The sequence below is a fragment of the Capra hircus genome, chromosome 12, assembly GCF_001704415.2.
Source record: "Capra hircus breed San Clemente chromosome 12, ASM170441v1, whole genome shotgun sequence".
In the NCBI taxonomy this organism is placed as follows: domain Eukaryota; kingdom Metazoa; phylum Chordata; class Mammalia; order Artiodactyla; family Bovidae; genus Capra; species Capra hircus.
The window spans coordinates 46,812,527-46,834,129 of record NC_030819.1 but is presented as its reverse complement, the minus strand read 5'-3'; the positions used below and the strand labels follow the sequence as shown (position 1 = coordinate 46,834,129).

General features: G+C 35.9%; 1 protein-coding gene across 2 annotated transcripts in view; it reads right to left on the bottom strand.

The window, feature by feature from the left end:
• Nucleotides 1–21,603, bottom strand: part of PCDH9 (protocadherin 9) — a 1,176,029-nt gene that overhangs the window by 408,225 nt on the left and 746,201 nt on the right. The window contains exon 3 of one of the 2 annotated variants that reach the window (XM_005687580.3): nt 12,335–12,536. In XM_005687580.3, the coding sequence (XP_005687637.1) occupies nt 12,335–12,536 (202 nt within the window). The remainder of the gene's footprint in view (nt 1–12,334; nt 12,537–21,603) is intronic. The other variant, XM_013968204.2, reaches the window with a different exon arrangement.

Below are 21,603 nucleotides of genomic sequence, written 5' to 3'. Positions count from 1 at the left end.
AACTATCTCTAACATGTGTTGTGCTGTGCTTGGTCACTTAGTCGTGTCCTAATCTTTGAGACCCCATGGGCTGTAGCCCACCAGGCTCCTCCATCAATAGAATTCTCCAGGCAAGAATACTGGAGTGGGTAGCCATGCCTTCCTCCAAGGGATCCTCCTCACTTAGGGGTTGAATCTGTGCCTACTACACCTCCGGCATTTCAGGTGGATTCTTTACTAGTGAGCCACCAAGGAAGTCCAACTCTAAGTAAGGTTGACTAATCATTGTGCCCAATTTTAACTGTAATTAGATGCATGCCATCAGTAAACTTCCTCATAATACTTAAATTATATGATTTAATTCATTTAATACTATTTTATTAAATCATTTTGAGTAGAGTTGCCAGATTCAGAAAAAAATAAAATGCAGAATGGATGCTTAAATCAGTGTAAGTATGTCCCAAATATTGCAAGAAACTGCAATATTATAATATTTGGGATATAATTAGACTGAAAAAATTTATTGTTCGAAATTTAAATTTAACTGACCATCCTGTATTTTATCCGGCAACTTAAGAGTTATCAAAATCTGGGCATTCATGTATTTTTCAGTCACACTAAGCAGAATAATTCTCAATCCACTGACAGAAACATGTGTCAAAATACTGGTAGGTTAATTTGGGACATTTGAGACAAGTATCTATGGTTTCTTCAAAAATTTCAATCATTTTGAAACCCTAGACAGTTTACTTTCTCTAATTTTTTTTTTCTATATCAGGATAAAATAAAAGACACTAGTTTGATTTTGAGTGTATACATATATATATTTTTTAAACTGGCAATTTATTTCCATGTTTTTCTTATAAGATGGCTTTAAAATATTTCTAACAGTTACTGAAACCAGTAACTCCTTATTTTTAGATATAGATACTGATTTGCTTATCTAGTTATCTATCACTTACAATACTCAAATTACTATAAACACTGATATAGGAAGAATTTATATATATATACATATATATATATATACATATGTATTTTTTTTCACTCCTAAGGAAGACCACAATTCAGAGTTAACTAATGCCACCCTTAGCAGAATCAAGGCAGCTGGCAGCTATGGAAATACAATTCTTCTCAGTACAGGAATGAAAGTTGACATTACCCATCATTTACACTAGGAGGCATACTGTTCCTACAGATTTTTCTGCTACAGCTCAGAACATACTATTTCAGTGACTTGTATAAGCTCAAATGCAAAAGAATATTACTAACAACTTTTAAATATTTATAATAAATGAGTATTCAAAGCTAATTCTTTTCGGGATTAAAGTCACACTTGAAATTGATGAGATCTAAAACTTGCCAGCAGAGAAACCTTGTGTTCCTGCTGGTTTTACAGCCATCTTCTGACTACTTCAAGTAATAATACATAAAATCATCTCATTGCAATCCTCTTAAAAATGAAATAGTAATAAAACAAAAGTACATTGTGAATAATTAATATTATAATAAATACTTTAAAGTCACAAAGTGAACATAATTTATTTAAAGTGAAATGATGAATATACTGGAGCATAAACATATACTTTATTGTATACGTTTATCAGTCTTTAGCAAACAGTGATGTTTTGGAACTGCCCATCAAATATGATAAGTATGAAAAAAGTCACATGACAGGAATTTAAGTTATAAAGTATTCAGAATTTGAAACACTTTTTTAGAATATTTATCTTCTAAGGTATAACAATGATTTTGCATTTTAAAACTCAACATGGTAATTTTGAAAATTTAATTGGCAACTTTTGCTAAATATTTAAGATACATGTTTTGATTTATCTACATATTAACATTTGCACTCTCTATTGCTGATAATAATAATAATAATAATACAATATTAAAGATACCTGTAAATCAAACCTGTATCATACGCCAACAGTCCTGTGGACCCAGGATCAATGAGTTAGATACTCTGAATCCAGTCTGTGCTCTTAATAACAACTCCACATCGCCTCCCCATAGCAGCCAACACTAAATGTGTATAGGACTCAAACCTCCCCAAAGCTTTCAAATATCTTTTTGACTTTACCCTATTTTTTTTTCTCTCTTTTTTAAAAAATACTCTTTGCTCTCACTCCACTCTACTCTCATCTTTTCCTGCCCTAAGTATTAAGATGTGCCATAATTTCCTTCTTGGATTCCTTGTCCATCCTCATAATTCCCATAGTTACTCCCGAAATTTCATTCACCTTCTACATTGTCATTTTCCAATTTCCAACTCATAGTCATTCTCCTAGTTCCTAAAAAACATTGTATGCCTTGCAAATGCTTATTTATTTGTTTTTTTTAAGAATTGTTTCCTGGGACTTCCTTGGTTGTCTAGTGGTTAAGGGTCCACCTGCTGGTGCAGGGGACATGGGTTCGAGCTCTGGTCCTGGAAGACCCCATGTGCCGCATGGAAACTAAGCTCCTGCACTACAACTACTGAGGCTGACAAGTCTAAAACCCAAGCTCCACCTAAGAGAAGCCACTACAGTAAGCCCCCACACCACAGCTAAATAGTATCACCTGCTTGCCACAACTAGAGAAAGTCCCTGTGCAGCAACAAAGACCCAGGGAAGCCAAAAAAAAAAATCAAAAAACAATTTCCTGAATTGTTATCTCATATTCTCTAATTTATTTGCATAATTTTCTAATAAGTCTAGCAAACTAAAATCTTGGACTAACAAGTCTTTCTATTCTCTTATTGGGTATATTCAATTAGAACATATCACATCCTGCCCATCATTCTAAATCTGGTCCCAACCTATATCTCAGTTTAGGCTCATTTCTTATCACAGACTGGAACAGTTGAGTATCAACCATTTGTTGAGTATCTATGTTTCTAACACTATGCTAAGTGATAATTGATATCAAATAACTGTAGTTTTTATAACAATAATCTCAAAGACACTAATAACCCCATTTTGAAAGTTAGGAACCTGAGACCATGTGGTAGAGCTAAGCATAACTAGCTTGTGCTACAAAAATACTGAACTATTCACTGTCTACCCAACTGCCCTTAACAATTCATAGCACCAAGAAACCTGCTCTGCCCAGCGGGTGCTCACATACACACACATACACAGGGGCACACACATATATTTTATTCACTCAATTTCTGTTCATCCAGCGTCACTTGTTTAAAGTATTACTTTGCAGAACTTTTTATTGATTTCTTATTCAAGACATTCTATTCTAAACCCCACTTTAGGGACTTCCCTGGTGGTCCAGCAGTTAAGAGTCCACTTTTCATTTCAGGAGACACAGGTTCAGTCCCTGGTAGGGGAACTAAGACTCCACATGCCTCGGGGCAACTAAGCCCATGAGTCACAACTAGAGAGAAGCCCATAGGCTACAAGGAAAGATCCAGCAAGATGCAACAAAGATCCCATGTGTCACAACTAAGACCCAACACAGCCAAATAAATAAATAAATGCTTATTAAAAAAATCGGTTTTACACTTATAATTGGCATTTTTTTCTAGTTCACTAATGCTATTGGTATCCAGTATCTTCTTTCCTACAAAAATCAATATCTTTTTTTTAATCTTCTTTTTGTGGTCTATGAAATGTTTATAGCCTGCCTCTGAGAGAAAATAAATTGCAAAACAATTTCAGGAACTTCACAAATTTGCAAAAAACTGCTCATGGCTTCTCTGACCAAGGAACTTAGACTAGAAATTTTGTTCTCACAGTCTAGCATATCAATCTGTTTAAGTTTAGAAAAACTTGGTTTTAATGCCTTTCCCCAGAATCTGGTACCTGGCACATAGGAGCCTCTACAGAACAAATAAATGAATTAATCATGGAAAATCTGTGTGAACAAAGGATCTTAAATGACAGTTCTTAGTTTGTAAATTATAACAGAATTACTAAGTCTTATATAAATTGCGGCAGAAATACCCTATAGTGACTGCTCAGGATCCCGATTCCTAGTGTTCATGACTATGTGTAGACCCTTCCTTGAGTGTAAGCAGGACCTGAGACTTGCCTATGACCAATAGTATAAGGCAACAGTGATGGAATGTCACTCTCGTGAATATGTTAAGCTATATAAGAATGTGCGTTTCTACAAACTTACTCTAGAGACTGTCTCTCTAATTGCCCTTGAAGAAGTAAGAATTCATGTTGAGAGGCATGTGTGGCTAACATTTGAGGGTTGCTGCTAAAGCTGAGAGCAGTTGCCAGCAGACAGCCAGCAAGATGCTGAGGTTCTCAGTCCTAAACCTTCAAGGAAATAAATTCTGCTAACAATCTGAAAAGGCTTCCCAGGTGGCTCAGAGGTAAAGAATCCACCTGCTAATGCAGGACATGTGGGTTTGATACCTGGGTTGAGAAGACCCCTTGGAATAGGAAATAGCAGCTCACTCAAGTATTCTTGCCAGAGAAATACTATGGAAAGAGGAACCTGGCAGGCTACAGTCCATTGAATAGCAAAAAGAGCTGGAGAGGACTTAGCAACTAACCAACAAAAACAACCAGCTGAAAAATCTAGGAAGTAAATTCTTCTACAGTTTTGCCTGCAGATGAGAGTATAAACTTATTGACACATTGATTACAGGCATTTGAGATCCTGAGCAGAGGACTCATCCAAGTCATGTTCAGACTCCTGACTCAAAGAAATTGTGAAATTATGAATGTGTGTTGTTTTAAGGCACAAAGTTGGAGGCAATTAGCAATAGAATATATATGGTATATATATATATATATATATATATATATATATATATATATACAAGAGATGGGTAGAGGTTTATTTGTTTTGTAATCTAGATGGTTCAGATGAAAATGCTCTGACCTGTCAGATTTTAAGGGGAAAGTAGTGACAAATTTCTAGATTTATTTAGAAAAATAAATTTAATAGAGCTATAAAGAAGCATAAATAAGCCTTTGTAGCATAAAGAAAATCAAATTTTGTTCTTTTGTTGCCTTTTTTCCTCTTAAAGTACAGTATGATTGATTATCTTTTCTCTATATCATTTTCTGAGGAAATCTAGATTCATTAACTCAGGGACCAGTATTATTGGATCATCATGAATTGATTACAAAAATACCATAGGGAAATGAACACAACAAGTGACAAAACAAAACCTCTGAACAATTTTCTTTGGATCAATAAAATTAGTTCAACCCAGTATATGTTTAAAAACAATAAATACAGTTCACAAAATTATTATTATAAAATACTGTTCTCAGAATATCAAATTCATGTTTAATTCCCAAAGCAACTTATGGTTAATGATTTTTTTCTTGCCTATTAGGATTAGCACAATTTCTTAAGATTGAAATTTGGTGGCATCATTATGTTTTTTCTGGACTTTTCTGGTTTGAAAATTTTATTAAGCTTATTTTTTCCTCCCCAAAATGACAGCCTGTATCTCATGCCCAATAATTTTAAATTCTCAATTTTTCTTAGCATGTATCTCCCATAATTTTAAGAATGACAGGAAAAAAATATTTTTAGTAATATTTTTACATGATGAAGAATAGATACTCTAAGAATGAGTATCTCAGTTCTGCATTGCATGCTTTCCATGAAAACTACAAATGAAAATATAATTATGACTACATTATTAAAATTGTGGAAAACATAGACCATTAAAATGAAATCAGTACTCCAAAGTGAAGACAACACACACAGTCAACATGATGTAGCACTTCCTAGTTTTTTGTTTATTTGTTTTATCTTGATAGAATACTTAATTTGTCTGATTATATTTTCATGTGTTTGTGAACAATCGATTATTTTTATATTTCAGTCACTCAGTCATGTCCGACTCTTTGCGACCCTGTGAATCGCAGCACGCCAGGCCTCCCTGTCCATCACCATCTCCTGGAGTTCACTCAAACTCACGTCCATTGAGTAGGTGATGCCATCTAGCCATCTCATCCTCTGTCGTCCCCTTTTCCTCCTGCCCCCAATCCCTCCCAGCATCAGAGTCTTTTCCAATGAGTCAACTCTTCACATGAGGTGGCCAAAGTACTGGAGTTTCAGCTTTAGCATCTTTCCTTCCAAAGAACACCCAGGGCTGATCTCCTTCAGAATGGACTGGTTGGATTTCCTTGCAGTCCAAGGGACTCTCAAGAGTCTTCTCCAACACCACAGTTCAAAAGCATCAATTCTTCAGTGCTCAGCTTTCATCACAGTCCAACTCTCACTTCCATACATGATCACTGAAAAAAACATAGCCTTGACTAGATGGATCTTTGTTGGCAAAGTAATGTCTCTGCTTTTGAATATGCTATCTAGGTTGATCGTAACTTTTCTTCCAAGGAGCAAGCGTCTTTTAATTTCATGGCTGCAGTCACCATCTGCAGTGATTTTGGAGCCCCTCAAAATAAAGTTTGACATTGTTTCCACTGTTTCCCCATCTATTTCCCATTAAGTCATGGGACCAGATGCCATGATCTTCATTTTCTGAATGTTGAGCTTTAAGCCAACATTTTCACTCTCCACTTTCACTTTCATCAAGAGGCTTTTTAGTTCCTCTTCACTTTCTGCCATAAGGGTGGTGTCATCTGCATGTCTGAGGTTATTGATATTTCTTCCGACAATCTTGATTCCAGCTTGTGTTTCTTCCAGTCCAGCGTTTCTCATGGTGTACTCTGCATATAAGTTAAATAAGCAGGGTGACAATATACAGCCTTGACATACTCCTTTCCCTATTTGGAACCAGTCTGTTATTCCATGTCCAGTTCTAACTGTTGCTTCCTGACCTGCATACAAATTTCTCAAGAGGCAGGTCAGGTGGTCTGGTAGTCTTATCTCTTTCAGAATTTTCCACCATTTATTGTGATTCACACAGTCAAAGGCTTTGGCATAGTCAATAAAGCAGAAATAGATGTTTTTCTGGAACTCTCTTGCTTTTTTGATGCTGTCTTATTATATGTCAGGAACTATTATGCAAGGACAATAGGAAGGTGAGCAAAAAGTCTTTAATGATTGACGGGAAAAACAGTTGCTAATAACTAATCACACAGATTCTCTTTAAGGAAAAGGTTTAAGAACAATGATACAGAAAAATTGTTTCAATGAAAAGAGCACTAAGTAACAGTCTGAACATATGGGTTCTAGTCTTGACTCACAAGCTATGCAACTTAAGCCAATCACTTCCCTTTTTATTCCTCTGTATAGAATAATATATACTCTATGATCTGTTGGGTCCTATTAAGATTTAAATTTTCATTAGCAATGCCAAATAATCCTTGACACAGTAGTTCTTTCACAAGTTGTACATCTTAGAATTCATATTATTCAATTTCTCAAACTTCTTAAAAAATGAAATTCATGCCCCCAAATTTAAAACTCAATGTCAGTAATGACTATATTCTTTTGCACACTGTCTTAACATGTGCATATTGCAGGTGGTTTCTCTGAATGATGAAAGCATAACCTGTGAAGTCAGGTAAACTTGCAAAGTTTGTCATTGTTCAGTCACTCAGTAATGTCTGACTCTTTGCCACCCCATGGGCTGCAATATGCCAGACTTCCCTGTTCTTCACCATTTCCTGGAGCTTGCTCAAACTCATGTTCATTGAGTTGGTGATGCCACCAAACCATCTTGTCCTTATCCTCTGTTGTTCCCTTCTCCTCCTGCCTTCTGTCTTTCCCAGCATCAGGGTCTTTTACAGTGAGTTAGCTCTTCATATCAGGTGGCCAAAGTATTGGAGCTTCAGCTTTAGCATCAGTCCTTTCAATGAATATTCAGGATTGATCTCTTTTAGGACTGACTGGTTTGATCTACTTGCTGTCCAAAGGACTCTAAAGAGTCTTCTCCAACATGACAGTTCAAAGCATCAATTCTTCAGCACTCAGCCTTCTTTTTGGTCCAACTCTCACACCCATACATGACTACTGGAAAAACCATAGCTTTGACTATATGAACCTTTGTCGGCAAAACAATGTCTCCACTTTTTTTTTTTTAGTAAAATCTTCTTTTTCTCTTTATTTTTTTTAATTTTTAATTTTATTTTATTTTGCTTTACAATACTGTATTGGTTTTGCCACATTGACACGAATCATTAATATGTTGTGTAGGTTTGTCACAGCTTTTCTTGTAAGGAGCAATTGTCTTTTAATTTCATGGCTGCAGTCACCATCTGCAGTGATTTTTGAGTCCAAGAAAATAAAGTCTGTCACTGTTTCCATTGTTTCCCAATCTAATTGCAAAGTAGTTTTAGAAAAATTTTCTGAAATTCAGTTGTGGTTCAGATGGTAAAGAATCTGCCTGCAGTGAAGGAGATCTGGATTCCATCTCTGGGCTGGGAAAATCCTCTGGATAAGGGAATGGCTACCCACTCTAGTATTATTGCCTGGGAAATTCATGGGCAGAGTATCCTGGCATAAAGAGTCAGACATGGCTGAATGACTAACACTTTCATAATACTATCTAACTTGCAATATTGGTGTAGAATCATAAACAATATATTAAAACATTTACTATTATTCCTGATTCATAGGTAGATCTCAATAAATATTACCCATAAATATCACCAACAATAAAAAATATTCTTAGTGAGAAATTCACCAATTTATTAATATACAATCCAGGTAGAAGTGGAAGCATATGACAGACAGGGCTTTAAAAGCACAAACACAATTTGAAATTTTGTATGTGATTAAATAGAAGAAAATCCTTTAAATTAGCATTTAAAAGAAACACCAGATACAAAATATAACTCTATTCATGTTTCTCAATGGGATTTAATTCTGAATTAGTGATAATAAGCTGCTTCGGATCTGATCACATAGTTGTTTTGGTTTCTTTTTAACTTAGTGAAATCTTTTCATAACTCTAGTTATATGGGCTAAAATTAAAATCTTTGATTGAAAATCACCTTACTATTTTCATAAATTAATGGTTTTATTGAATTTTACATGGAGTGCATGATCACATTAATAAGTTAACTTTTTAAGGAAATATGATTTATTCTGCTATTTGCAAGTAAGATGAATCTTTTTATGCAGAAAAGCTGACAAAACTTAGTGCAAGAAATATTGCATGTGTGTGTGCCCTTTGTGGGCCAGTAGGCTAAGCATGCTCTAGGATTCAGAAGTGTCTAGAACATAAGGACATCATCTATTTGGTTGCTAGAGGTTTATATAAAAGCCTAAATGTATACTAAATGGGCTTTCCATGTGGCTCAGTGGTAAAGAATCTACCTTCTAAACAGGAGAGAGGGGTTTGATTCCTGGGTTGGGAAGATCTCTTGGAGAAGGAAATGGCAACCCATTTCAGTATTCTTGCCTCGGAAATCCCATGGACAGAGGAGCATGGAGGGCTACAGTCCATGGGGTCACCAAGGAGTCAGACGTGATAGCAACTAAATTACAACAGAGATATATTAAACCTTAGGTTTCCAAAAACTCCTCCACATGATACCATTTGTACTAATTTCTTTAAAAAATGTATAATGATAAATTTACCATGAAATTGTACTAAATTTTAATTACTTTTATTGAGAATCATTATATTTGAAAAACTAGGAATCTATATCAATTCCATACTCAATAACTATAGATAATACAAATTTATATGATATTGAATGATTACTATAAAATTATTACTCTTGTGAAAGTGAAGGTCACTCAGTCATGTCTGACTCTTTGCAACCCCATCAACTAAGCAGTCCATGGAATTCTCCAGGCCAGAACACTGGAATGAGTAGCCTTTCCCTTCTCCAGGGGATCTTCCCAACCTAGGGATCAAACCGGGGTCTCCTGCATTGCAGGCAGATTCTTTACCAACTGAGTTTTGAGGGAAGCCCTTCTTGAAGAGAAGACTCTTCAAGATTCTTCTCTTGAAGAGAAAACTCTTCAAGAGGCAGACATAAAATGCCACTGAAGAAAAAGGAAACAATTCATATCTACATAGCAAGATTAATACTGGTGAAGATTATTGCTTCAATTATCCTGTATCTCATGCCACAAATTTTTCAAAGTTAATTACAAAACCATAACTGCAGATTTTATATAATATATCATAATGCTATCTCAATATGAATCACTGTTTAGTTATGAATCTCTTAATGTTTCAAGGCTGGTCTAATGAATTCTTCTCCAGATATTTACATGAAATTAAAGTTAAAGTCCCTTTAAGTGTCAAAGTGCTTCCCTGATAATTCAGCTAGTAAAGAATCCACCTGCAAGGCAGGAGATCCTGAAAGAACTGTTAGCCACCAGGGGCCCTCTGAGCGCCTCCTCTTCCCCGATCTGACACCTTCTTTCTCAGTGGCAAATATAGATGTGTTCTCCATCAAGGAGTACTGGTCTGGTTTAACACATTTCACTGACCATGATTATCCTGAGTGAAGTAACTGTGTTGAGTTGAATGTTGGAGTGTGCAAGGGTGTGTATTCCCTACGTTGTTTTTTTTTTTTCCATGTGACTGGATTGGTTAAAAACTCTGAAGAATTCTTGAACAAACTTGAAAGGAGTTCCCCCTACCATCTCAAGCTTTAAAATTTCTCATATCTTCTCCCATTTGCTAGCTCAGCCAGTGCTATTTCTCAGGTCTAAGAAAATAAATATATTGGATAAAGTCCTGGCCTAGGGCAGCTTAGTTTCACTATATTGCTGTATACATTTTTTAAAACTTTACTTCTGTAAAAATAACTGGTGAACTATATAGACAAGTCCTATTTGTGCCAGTATACTTAAAATGGATTTTTTCTGACTCAGTTTTGGAAGAGGCCCAAAGACCAGAGGAGTCAACCACTGCCACATGCAGAAGAGATGGTCAAGAACCAGTTTCAGGACCTTTGCCTTAATATTAATAAAAGATGCTTTAAAATTGGAGAAGGGGAAGTTGTGGAATAAGAAACCATTTGAGAAAGAACTGTCCTACATACCCACTCTCTTTACACAAGTCCAGGAAAAGCTGAGTCAATGGAACCACTTAGGTTAATGGTCTTTAGACTAATCAGAACCAAGAGATCTGAGGAGAATATTTAATCAGGTCTCCCAAATGCTGTGAGGGGATTGGTTGCCTCTTTGAGTATCCCTGACCTTCTGGATACGTGAAGTCAAAAATGCACTTATATTTTTCTTATGAGACCAAGATACAGGGCATGAAAGACTGAGGGCCAGAGCTGGTCTGGAATTTAGATTTTCCTAAAAGACTGGCTGAGAAAAACTTCAGCAGAAAGAAAATGCAATTGTACCTGCATATGCCAATGAGAAGAGAACTACCTATCAGAAAAACCTGCAGAGACTGGGGCACACTTTAGAAGGGGGCATATGTACAAAAGATACCCATCACTTTCCTGGAATCAAAGAATCAGTTTAAATTTCTAGTAGGCAGCGAACACTAATGCTGGGTTAACATAATAGGATTAGTTAAGAAATTCCTTTAATGTTTTTTACCTCCTCTTGGTATTTCTACTTCAACCATAGAATTGCCAGAATCACTACAATACCTAAAGAAATCAGAAGAGTAGCTAGGACACTACAGGAAAGTTACCCTAATCCCATTTGCCCTATAGACAATTCAGAAACAGGTCAAGATGGATTTAGAAAAAACTTTCAATTCAAATCAAACAGAAATCATGGCTGCTACTTTGAGCTACACATAACAATTAGTAAATTGGACTTCTAATTTTTTCAATTAAAATGAACTAGGTAGTGATTTTTAAAGAGAAAGAAAAAACTAGCATGACCAAAAAAGGTATAGCATTTCCCCCAGTGATTTTCAAAGGCTGAAGAAGTACCCTCACAAGGCTTACCTGGAATGAGCAATGATTTCTAATATGGGGTGTAAGTCTGTGCAGAATAAAAGATTTTGCCAATCCCATCCCACTCATTTCACTGTTTCAGTGTACTGACTAAAGAATCATACAAAATTAAATAGGTAAAAAAGTAAAACCTTCATATCACTATCACTCCTCTTCATACTTGTTTCAATCACCATATAAAGTCCTTACTGGAAAATAGAATTCCACAGGATACTTTTTTCTTTTCTGTCATTGACTATGTCCACTTAACTATGTTGTATCAATTCTAAACTCTAAAAAAGTCTTCCTATTTTAATATCTTTGACATGTAGATGTCATGCAAAAAAAAGTGGCTTCTTGCAATTGCATCTGCAGCATTTTTTTTTCTTTAATTTTTCATGGTTCAGAAACTAAAGGTGTACGGTACAATTTAACAGCCAATATGTCAAGCATGTTAGATCTATTTAAAAATATATTAAAACAACAATAAAGGCAGCAAAAAACAACTGAATGTCCATTTACTTGCTCTCCTGGATTACTGTTAAAATTCAAGGGCACAACAGAAAACCAGAAAATCTCCAAGCAAAGTTTGTAAGGGGACTCACCAGAGTTGGGGTCAGAGTTGCCGTCTGCTTCGGTCCTCTTGTCCGGAGAGGCCTGGTCATAGAATTCGTCCTGTGGCTGAACCAGAGGAAGAGGGTGTGAGATCAGGGTTCCACTACCCACCGGCTCGTGGTCTCCTAGACCACTGTCACTGCAGCTTTCCTGGGAGCCGTCGGGGAGGTGAAAGGTAACCCGGCGCTGCGACTACAAAGAAGACCACAGGACACGCCATTAACATCCTTTCTGAAGCAACTTTAATACACAGTACAATGCCCAGGCAAAGTAAAAAATACTTGGAACACATCTGGGAACAAACATTTATTGTTCGTCATTTACTATGACATGTCCAACTTGTAAAATACAAGAAAGAATTTCAATTTCGTATAATTTAAGAGAAGAAAAAAAAAGCTAATGGTAAACAACTGAAATTTGTAGAAATACAAATATAATGCTAGTGGTCAAAGCTATACAAAAGTTAAATAAGTGCAAATACACAAATGGTTGTTCCATAGATCTGAATAAGTACACAGATAATGCAATACGGCATTCTATTTCTTGTGGATAACAGAGTATTGTGTTTAGTTGAGGGTTTTAAGGTTGCTTTGGCAATGAAGTCATTATTGCCCACTGGCCCTGATTTTTTTTACCAGTCATTATTTATAGAATATCCCTACTGAAATGTGTTTGGAATATTACTTTGGCATCTATTTGCACAATGTCACCATCAGAAGTGACCTAAAATATGTATACGTTACTTTAATAAATTTTATAAGATAAAATTGTGCCTTTTGGCACATATCATTGCTTAGTTCTCTTGGTATATGTTCTTCTAGGTGATGCAATGTATGAGATTGGAGACTATTTACAGCTGTGTAGGGTGGAGTTTTATGCCTGACAGAATTATGTGTGAGTAGTAAACTTACACTTTACCTCTGACTACACCTAATTTTCATTCTACTTTGATATCAAAAAATAAACCTTTCAATATCACATCACATATGACTGTTGCTCAGATTTTAAAATTATGAATATATAATTATATAAATAATATGGAGATATACTATATGGCATAATCATTTTGTCATACTCAAAATTTGTGCTTTTAAATAGACAACCTATTGCATCCATTTCAAAGAAAATGAATGAATTTAGAGTGAAATATTATAGGTAGAAATACTGCTTCTCTATAAATGTAGTTTTTATAGACTGACAATAGAACATGGCTTATTTCCTGTGAGTCACTAGTTCAAATCATGCTGAGTCATAATTGAGAAGAGCTGATACTACTGTATTGTTTTTCAATCACCCATGTGAAAGGATTTAAGAGTTCAGTACATTTTTAATGAACTGATGTTAGCATCACATAAACTATAATCCTAAATGGTCCTAATTGAGTCTATTGTAGCACACTTCAGCTTCAAGCACAACCATCTCCCTACCATTGTTCCTTCCTCAGTAGATTTTGAAACATGCCTAGAGAGTGCTACACAATATCAAGGAAAATTTGAATTTTAATATCTAATTAATATCTGAAATGCATTTCTACTTTTATAGGGAAGACCATGCTACTGATTTTATTTATTAGAGTGTTCGTTCTCCCATGTGAACTTAACTCTTGAGGGAAAAGCAGTAATGCCAATATCTTCCATTTCCGTTTCAATATTCACTTAATTCATTATGTGCTTGTGCGTGTGAGCTCAGTCGTGTCTTACTCTTTGTGTTGTGATGGACTGTAGTCTCCCAGGCTCCTCTGTCCATGGGATTATCTAGGCAAGAATATTGGAGTGGCTTGCCATTTCCTTCTCCAGGAGCATATTAAGTGAATCCTTTTGTAATAAACACAGTACTAAGGACAGTGACCAGCTGCACACAATACATAATTGTCAAATATTGCTTTTAAAGTGACAGGCTGCTAAAAATTTCCATAGTTTGAGTAATCAAAGTATCTTTGGTGTACCTCTAGATGACTACCTCTTAGTGATAGTTCAGACAAGTAAAAAGAAGTCAAAACACAAGAGAAAGACAATGGAACAATTTGATTGATTCTGCAACCTTCATAAAGCATTTTGGGAAGACACGCATAAGCTATTATAAAACATTTGTTTCATAGGTGAAGGAAAAAGGAAAATTAATATCTGTGATATTCTTCTAAACATAACGTTGCTTTAATTACTATAGTTTTTTTCATAGGAAATGTCCAAGTCCTCAACATCAGCTGTATCTAAATGCAGCAGTTCTCGTAGTAAAGTCATTAGAGCTAGTATTTACTGAGCACCTACTCGTATAGAGACTGGTACCATAATCACTCTGAGAATAAAAATGAAAATATTTTTTAAACTATTTCAAATACAACATATTAGATTCTATCTGATACATACTATACTATAATATTTCTTTACCACTTTGTAAGTGAGAATAAGATATAAATCTAGTATAATTTATTTGCACTAAGACCCTGTAAATTAGAGTAATATAATGTTTAAACCACTGCGGCTTATGGAAATATTTCCTAATTAATTTGACTCAAAGATGTTTAAGTCTTAATTGGCAAAATTGTGCACAATTTATCAGTCTAATGGGAGGTAGGGGTGGTGATGCACATGGACTAAGAATTGCAATATGGATATTATAGTAGGAAGCAAATTGATCAAGCTTTAACTTGTCATCATAATGATTGATGCAAGTGAAATAATATTTGGCTTATCAAGGTAGATAAAAGGAAAATGTTTGAATAAATTAAAATGAAGGAAAATTAGGATAATTTCTGCATTAAGAAACAAAAGTTATAGGTGTCATGAAAGACTACAGTACTTATTCCGTTTTTACCCAAGAGCACCAGATGAGGAGTCAGAACCAGACTTCCTGCCTGGGAGTGCTTGCCCTGTAGAGCCTGGTCCTGGACAATGACACCATTTCTTTGAAGGAGTTCTTGGCCTTGTAAAATGGATGGAGCAGTGCCTTCAGCAGTGGATGTTGTAAGGTTCAAATAGATAAAATATCAAGTGTTCTTGTTATATAAAACATGACACATGGTAGGTACTCAATAAAAGGTAGCTGTGAAAGTGAAAGTCGCTGTCGTGTCTGACTCTTTGCAACCCCATGGACTGTCCATGAAATTCTCCAGTCCAGAATACTAGAATGGGTAGCCTTTCCCTTCTCCAGGGGATCTTCCCAACCCAGGGATTGAACCCAGGTCTCCCACATTGCAGGTGGATTCTTTACCAGCTGAGCCACAAGGGAAGCCCCAATTCTTGAAATTCATATCTACATGTTCTCTTTTAATCTCTGGGGTATCAATGTTTAGCAATTATAGAGATGTAATACTTTCACCCCAGAAAAAGTGTTGTTCTTTGGAAAGAGAACTGCAGTCTTGGCATGCCTCCCATTGTGCTTGTAGGTATGTTAGCCCAGAATCTCTTTGAGTGTAAGGTGTTCTGGGATAAGAGTGAGGGATGGAGATCAACAGTTTAGAACACAGGATTTTCTTTGCAGAGAAAGTGAAGGTTTTCCCACTTTTCTTTCAAGAAACCTGTAATTGTTTGTATATTTAAAGAAAGAAATAAAGAACTTTTTACTTGTAGCCTCTGGGAATTTTGATTTTGGGTTATCGCCATGGAAATGTGCCCCAATTTGGGTTATAAATATAGTCAAACTCTGTCTGACTGAATTGGGACACACATGCTATCATGAGACTACTTCAGACTTTCCAAAGCCTGGGCACTTATATTTTGCTTTCCTGAATCTATTTCTTACAATTTCTATTTTCTCTCATGGGAAACATTGTTATTATTTTTGCTAAGTTTGGTTGAAGGTTTGAGTGTCACATTTATGTATCTAATTTATCACTGACAAAGTTAGCTCCAGGTCCCAGGCTGGCCAGAGAAAAAGTAAGATGGCAACAATAATTACTAAGGATGATCATTGTTATTTTACCTCTAGACTGCTGGTATGGATTCTGACCACATTAAGCTTCCATCAGAGACCCTGTACTCTATGCCAGAATAAAGGGCCATCCATACAAATACAGAAATGTCCAGGATCTTGCAGGTTGGAAGGTATCACACTGATTAGATTTGAGAAACATCACCAAGTACATTTACAATACTTTTTCTTGTAGGTTAGTGTGAAGGAGAGCAGCAATTTAAGATGCCCTGAGAAGATACACATGTTTTTGTGCTGGGCACTGTTTTTTAAGATTCATTGAGAGAATGAGTCACCTAAGAATACCAATCATTGCTTTAATGCTTCTTTTATGTGTCTTACTGCTACAGGATATTATTCACCAATGAATGACTCATATTTAAGCCTACAATCTCAGTCCCATTAATTTAGAGAGATTTTCATGCACAAAGATTTGCTATTGAGGTACTTTGTGCCTTTGTATAACATAGCAAAATGGTAGAAAATGGTTAAATGCCTAGTAAGTAACTTAATTATATGATAGCATATAACCAAAACATTCACAATACTTAAAATCCTATTAATGTTGGCTTAAAACTCAACATTCAGAAAACTAAGATCATGGCATTTGGTTCCATCACTTCATGGCAAATAGATGGGGAGATAATGGAGAGAGGTGTTTTGTTTTTTGTTTTTTTTTTTTGGGGGGGGGTGGTCCAAAATCACTGCAGATGGTACTGCAGCCATGATTAAAAGATGCTTTTGCTCCTTGGAAGAAAAGTTATGACCAACCTAGACTGCATATTAAAAAGCACAGACATTGCTAAAAAAAAGCCCAGTCTATCTAGTCAAAGCTATGGTTTTTCCAGTAACCATGTATGGATGTGAGAGTTGGGCTACAAGGAAAGCTGAGTACTGAAGAATTGATACTTTTGAATTGTGATGTTGGAGAAGACTCTTGAGAGTTCCTTGGACTGTGAGGAAATCAAACCAGTCCATCCTAAAGGAAATCAGTCCTAAATATTCATTGGAAGGACTGATGCTGAAGCTGAAACTCCAATAATTTGGCCAACTGATGCAAAGAACCAACTCATTTGAAAAGATCCTGATGCTGGGAAACATGGAAGGCAGAAGGAGAAGGGGACGACAGAGGATGAGATGCTTGGATGGCATCACCAGCTCCAGAGTTGTGATGGACAAGGAAGCCTGGCGTGCTGCAGTCCACAGGGTCACAAAGAGTCAGACATGACTGAGTGACTGAACTGAACTGATAATATATTGTTAAGTGTAAAAATCAGGTTAGCAAAAATTTTACTGAGTTGAATTGATTTTTTTTTAAGTGCCTTGGTTTATACCATTTGGGCTTCCCTGGTGGCTCAGTAGGAATCCACCTGAAATACAGGAGACCTCCTACAACACAGGAGAACCAGGTTCAGTCCATGGGTTGGGAAGATCTCCTGGAGAAGGGAATGACAATACACTCCAGTATTCTTACCTGGGAAATTCCATGGACAAAGAAGCCTGGTGGTCTACAGTCTGTGGGGTTGCAAAAGTCAGACACAACTTAGCAACTAAACCACCACCTAATGTGTCTTGAGGTGTGAATATGTGTAAGCTAATATATGATTGCATACATTAAGTATTTAAATTGGTATTGTTTGGTTATAGAGTTACAATATTATTTTTAAATTTTTTAATTTTTTTTTTAATTTTTTAAATTTTAAAATCTTTAATTCTTACATGCATTCCCAAACATGAACCCCCCTCCCACCTCCCTCCCCACAACATCTCTCTGGGTCATCCCCATGCACCAGCCCCAAGCGTGCTGCACCCTACGTCAGACATGGACTGGCGATTCAATTCTTACATGACCGTATACATGTTAGAATTCCCATTCTCCCAAATCATCCCACCCTCTCCCTCTCCCTCTGAGTCCAAAAGTCCGTTATACACATCTGTGTCTTTTTTCCTGTCTTGCATACAGGGTTGTCATTGCCATCTTCCTAAATTCCATATATATGTGTTAGTATACTGTATTGGTGTTTTTCTTTCTGGCTTACTTCACTCTGTATAATTGGCTCCAGTTTCATCCATCTCATTAGAACTGATTCAAATGAATTCTTTTTAACGGCTGAGTAATACTCCATTGTGTATATGTACCACAGCTTTCTTATCCATTCATCTGCTGATGGACATCTAGGTTGTTTCCATGTCCTGATGTTCATCGCAGCACTGTTTATAATAGCCAGGAGTTACAATATTTTAAAATTTTATTATTTTGACTATATTAAAGTTATCATACATTCAGTTCAGTTCAGTTGCTCAGTCATGTCCAATTAATTGCTACCCAATGAACAGCAGCATGCCAGGCTTCCCTGTCCATCACCAACTCCTGGCGCTTGCTCAAACTCATGTCCATTGGGTCGGTGATGCCATCCAACAATCTCATCCTATGTTGTTCCCTTCTCCTCTTGTCCTCAATCTTTCCCAGCATCACAGTCTTTTCCAATGAGTCAGTTCTTGGCATCAGGTGGCCAATGTATTGGAGTGTCATACATCATATTTATTAATTATATTATAATCATAGTATCATACATTATACTTACAATATTAGAACATATGCTATTTTTAAGTATTTTTCCTCACCACTTATAGCAAAATAGAACTTAGTCCAAGAGAAAGGGAACATCTGATAGACAGTAGTTGGGCTTTCTCTTGATCTCAAATATCAAACAAATCATCTATCACTGTGCAGCTACCCTAACTTCCATTTTTAGCTACTTTACCTAAGTTTTAATCATTTCAATTAAAGATCCTTGCCTTTTCCTCAAATCACAAGATAATATGAATACAGACTAAGCCAATTATTATGAAAAATAAGTAAATTTACTAGTTAATGGGTGACATTTAAAATAATTATATTTTTGAAAAGTATAAATTATTTGGAAGTAGAGAAAAGTGCCCTAGGAATATTTAAATATGGTTAAATCCATAGAAAAATTTTAAAATACCTTTACAAATAAATATTCCTTATTTTGATTTAGTTCTTTTAATCACATTCAAAAAAATAAAATATTACATACATATATAAAATCTCTAAGTAGTACACACACACATATATGCACACAAACACATCGGCCAGAATTATTTTTGATAAAGTAAAAAACAGTGTTAAATTTCCATAATATAAACTTGTTTTCGCTTTATTTCAGCATTAAATCCAATGAAATAGGCTTTTTTATTTGAAATAATATTTTCATATATATTTTGTCTCAAGTAGCAAAGAAAATTATACCAAAAATGGTTAAAAAACTCTGGAGATTGTAAACTGCATTTGAATTCAAATATTTCTTAAAAACATTAATTAGAAACATTTTGTACTTTCTTATTTTTAAGAGAAGATATTTCCATTTAAAATTTAAAAGTAATTGTTAAGAGTATAGTCTTAGGTTGCAAGCTATGGAAAGAGGAATTTTTAAATGACAAAATAACAGACATTCAGCTAAAACCACTGATTCAATTCAATAGCAAGTTCCTCAATAGCTTCTTGCCATCTAAAATCAATGAGTACTCTTCCTCTTAATAAAATCCTGAGTCAAGTAAAACTCATAGAGGTTTAGAGGGTAAATTAAATGCAACCCAGAAAGCAATTTGTGGTACAGTTTAATTTGCTATTGCTCAACACTCACAGGCTTGACTAGAAACTAATATTACTATACATATGTTCTTCCTCATTCATGTTTGAGCACTCTCATCCAGAAACTAGGACTCTAAGAAACAGTATTGCAGGACAAAATTAATACAGAACTTTTCAACTGGTGATAAATGAAATAATTCTGAGTACAGAATTAGTTTATAATGAGTCATTTTATTATTTGTTACTGGTAAATTGAGTTAATCTCCTATCTTTTTGATTGGAAATACTTATGCAAAAAAGGTTCTACTATTGCAGAATATGTGTACTTTTTTAAAGCTAGAAATCATCTAGGGATTTTTCTAGTCTCTTTGAATTTGTTACATTTATTTCAAATGAGTAAGTGAGGTAAAGGGATTTGTCTCTGTAGGTTTCAATAGGAACTTATGTAGTTTTCACTTTTTGATTTCCAACAAAAAGGACTATTCATTTATCCCCTCATAAATAATTTTTGACAATCTATTTGTATAATTCATTAAAGAAACCTCAACTAAAACTGAAAGTAGGGTGGGCCTGTAGGAGGAGCTGTCACATGCATAGTCAATTACTCTAAAGTGATCCCTGTTGACATCTCCCACTAGAAGTTGTCTCCTACTTTACCATCCGGGGAAGTTGAAAACTTCTCTATCTCCTGAATAGCCCAGCCAATCAGAGAGGATAGCAGCCCAACCAATGAGAACCTTCATACTTTGGATTCACAGTTTCTTCCAACAGACTCTGATTATTACAGTTTCTCCTAATTCTGCCCCTTTCCTGAAACACCCCTTCCTTTCCTTGTTCTCTGGATTTGTCTATGAGCCACCATAGTTCGCATAACTTGAATTGTAATTCTCATGGCTATGTCTGTATAAACTCACTTAAGCTGGGTAGAATAGCTGTTTATTATCTTATTGAAGTTCAGGTACTATCTGCAAGACGCCATCCTATTAATACCTGCTAAGAATATGAAAAGTTATGACCATCCTAGATAGCATATTCAAAAGCAGAGACATTACTTTGCCGACTAAGGTCCGTCTAGTCAAGGCTATGGTTTTTCCCGTGGTCCTGTATGGATGTGAGAGTTGGACTGTGAAGAAGGCTGAGCACCGAAGAATTGATGCTTTTGAACTGTGGTGTTGGAGAAGACTCTTGAGGGTCCCTTGGACTGCAAGGAGATCCAACCAGTCCATTCTGAAGGAGATCAGCCCTGGGATTTCTTTGGAAGGAAAGATGCTAAAGCTGAACCTACAGTACTTTGTCCACCTCATGCGAAGAGTTGACTCATTTGAAAAGACTCTGATGCTAGGAGGGATTGGGGGCAAGAGGAGAAGGAGACAGAGGATGAGATGGCTGGATGGCATCACTGACTCGATGGACGTGAGCCTGAGTGAACTCCAGGAGTTGGTGATAGACAGGGAGACCTGGCGTGCTGTGATTCATAGGGTCGCAGAGAGTCGGACACGACTGAGCGACTGAACTGAACTGAAGAATATGATGATGAATAAGACAAAAACTGTATCACACAGTTTCCTAAAAAGTAGAATTTTATTAAGTTACTCCTTAATAGTTCTGAGCAGGCTTTCAGCCAGCACCTGTGTCACCTACGTTATAATTTGATTCCATTCGTATCTTGCAAACTATGCAGCCTTAAGCAAGGTCACTGCATGAATAGACGTTCACTAAGTGAGTATATAACCC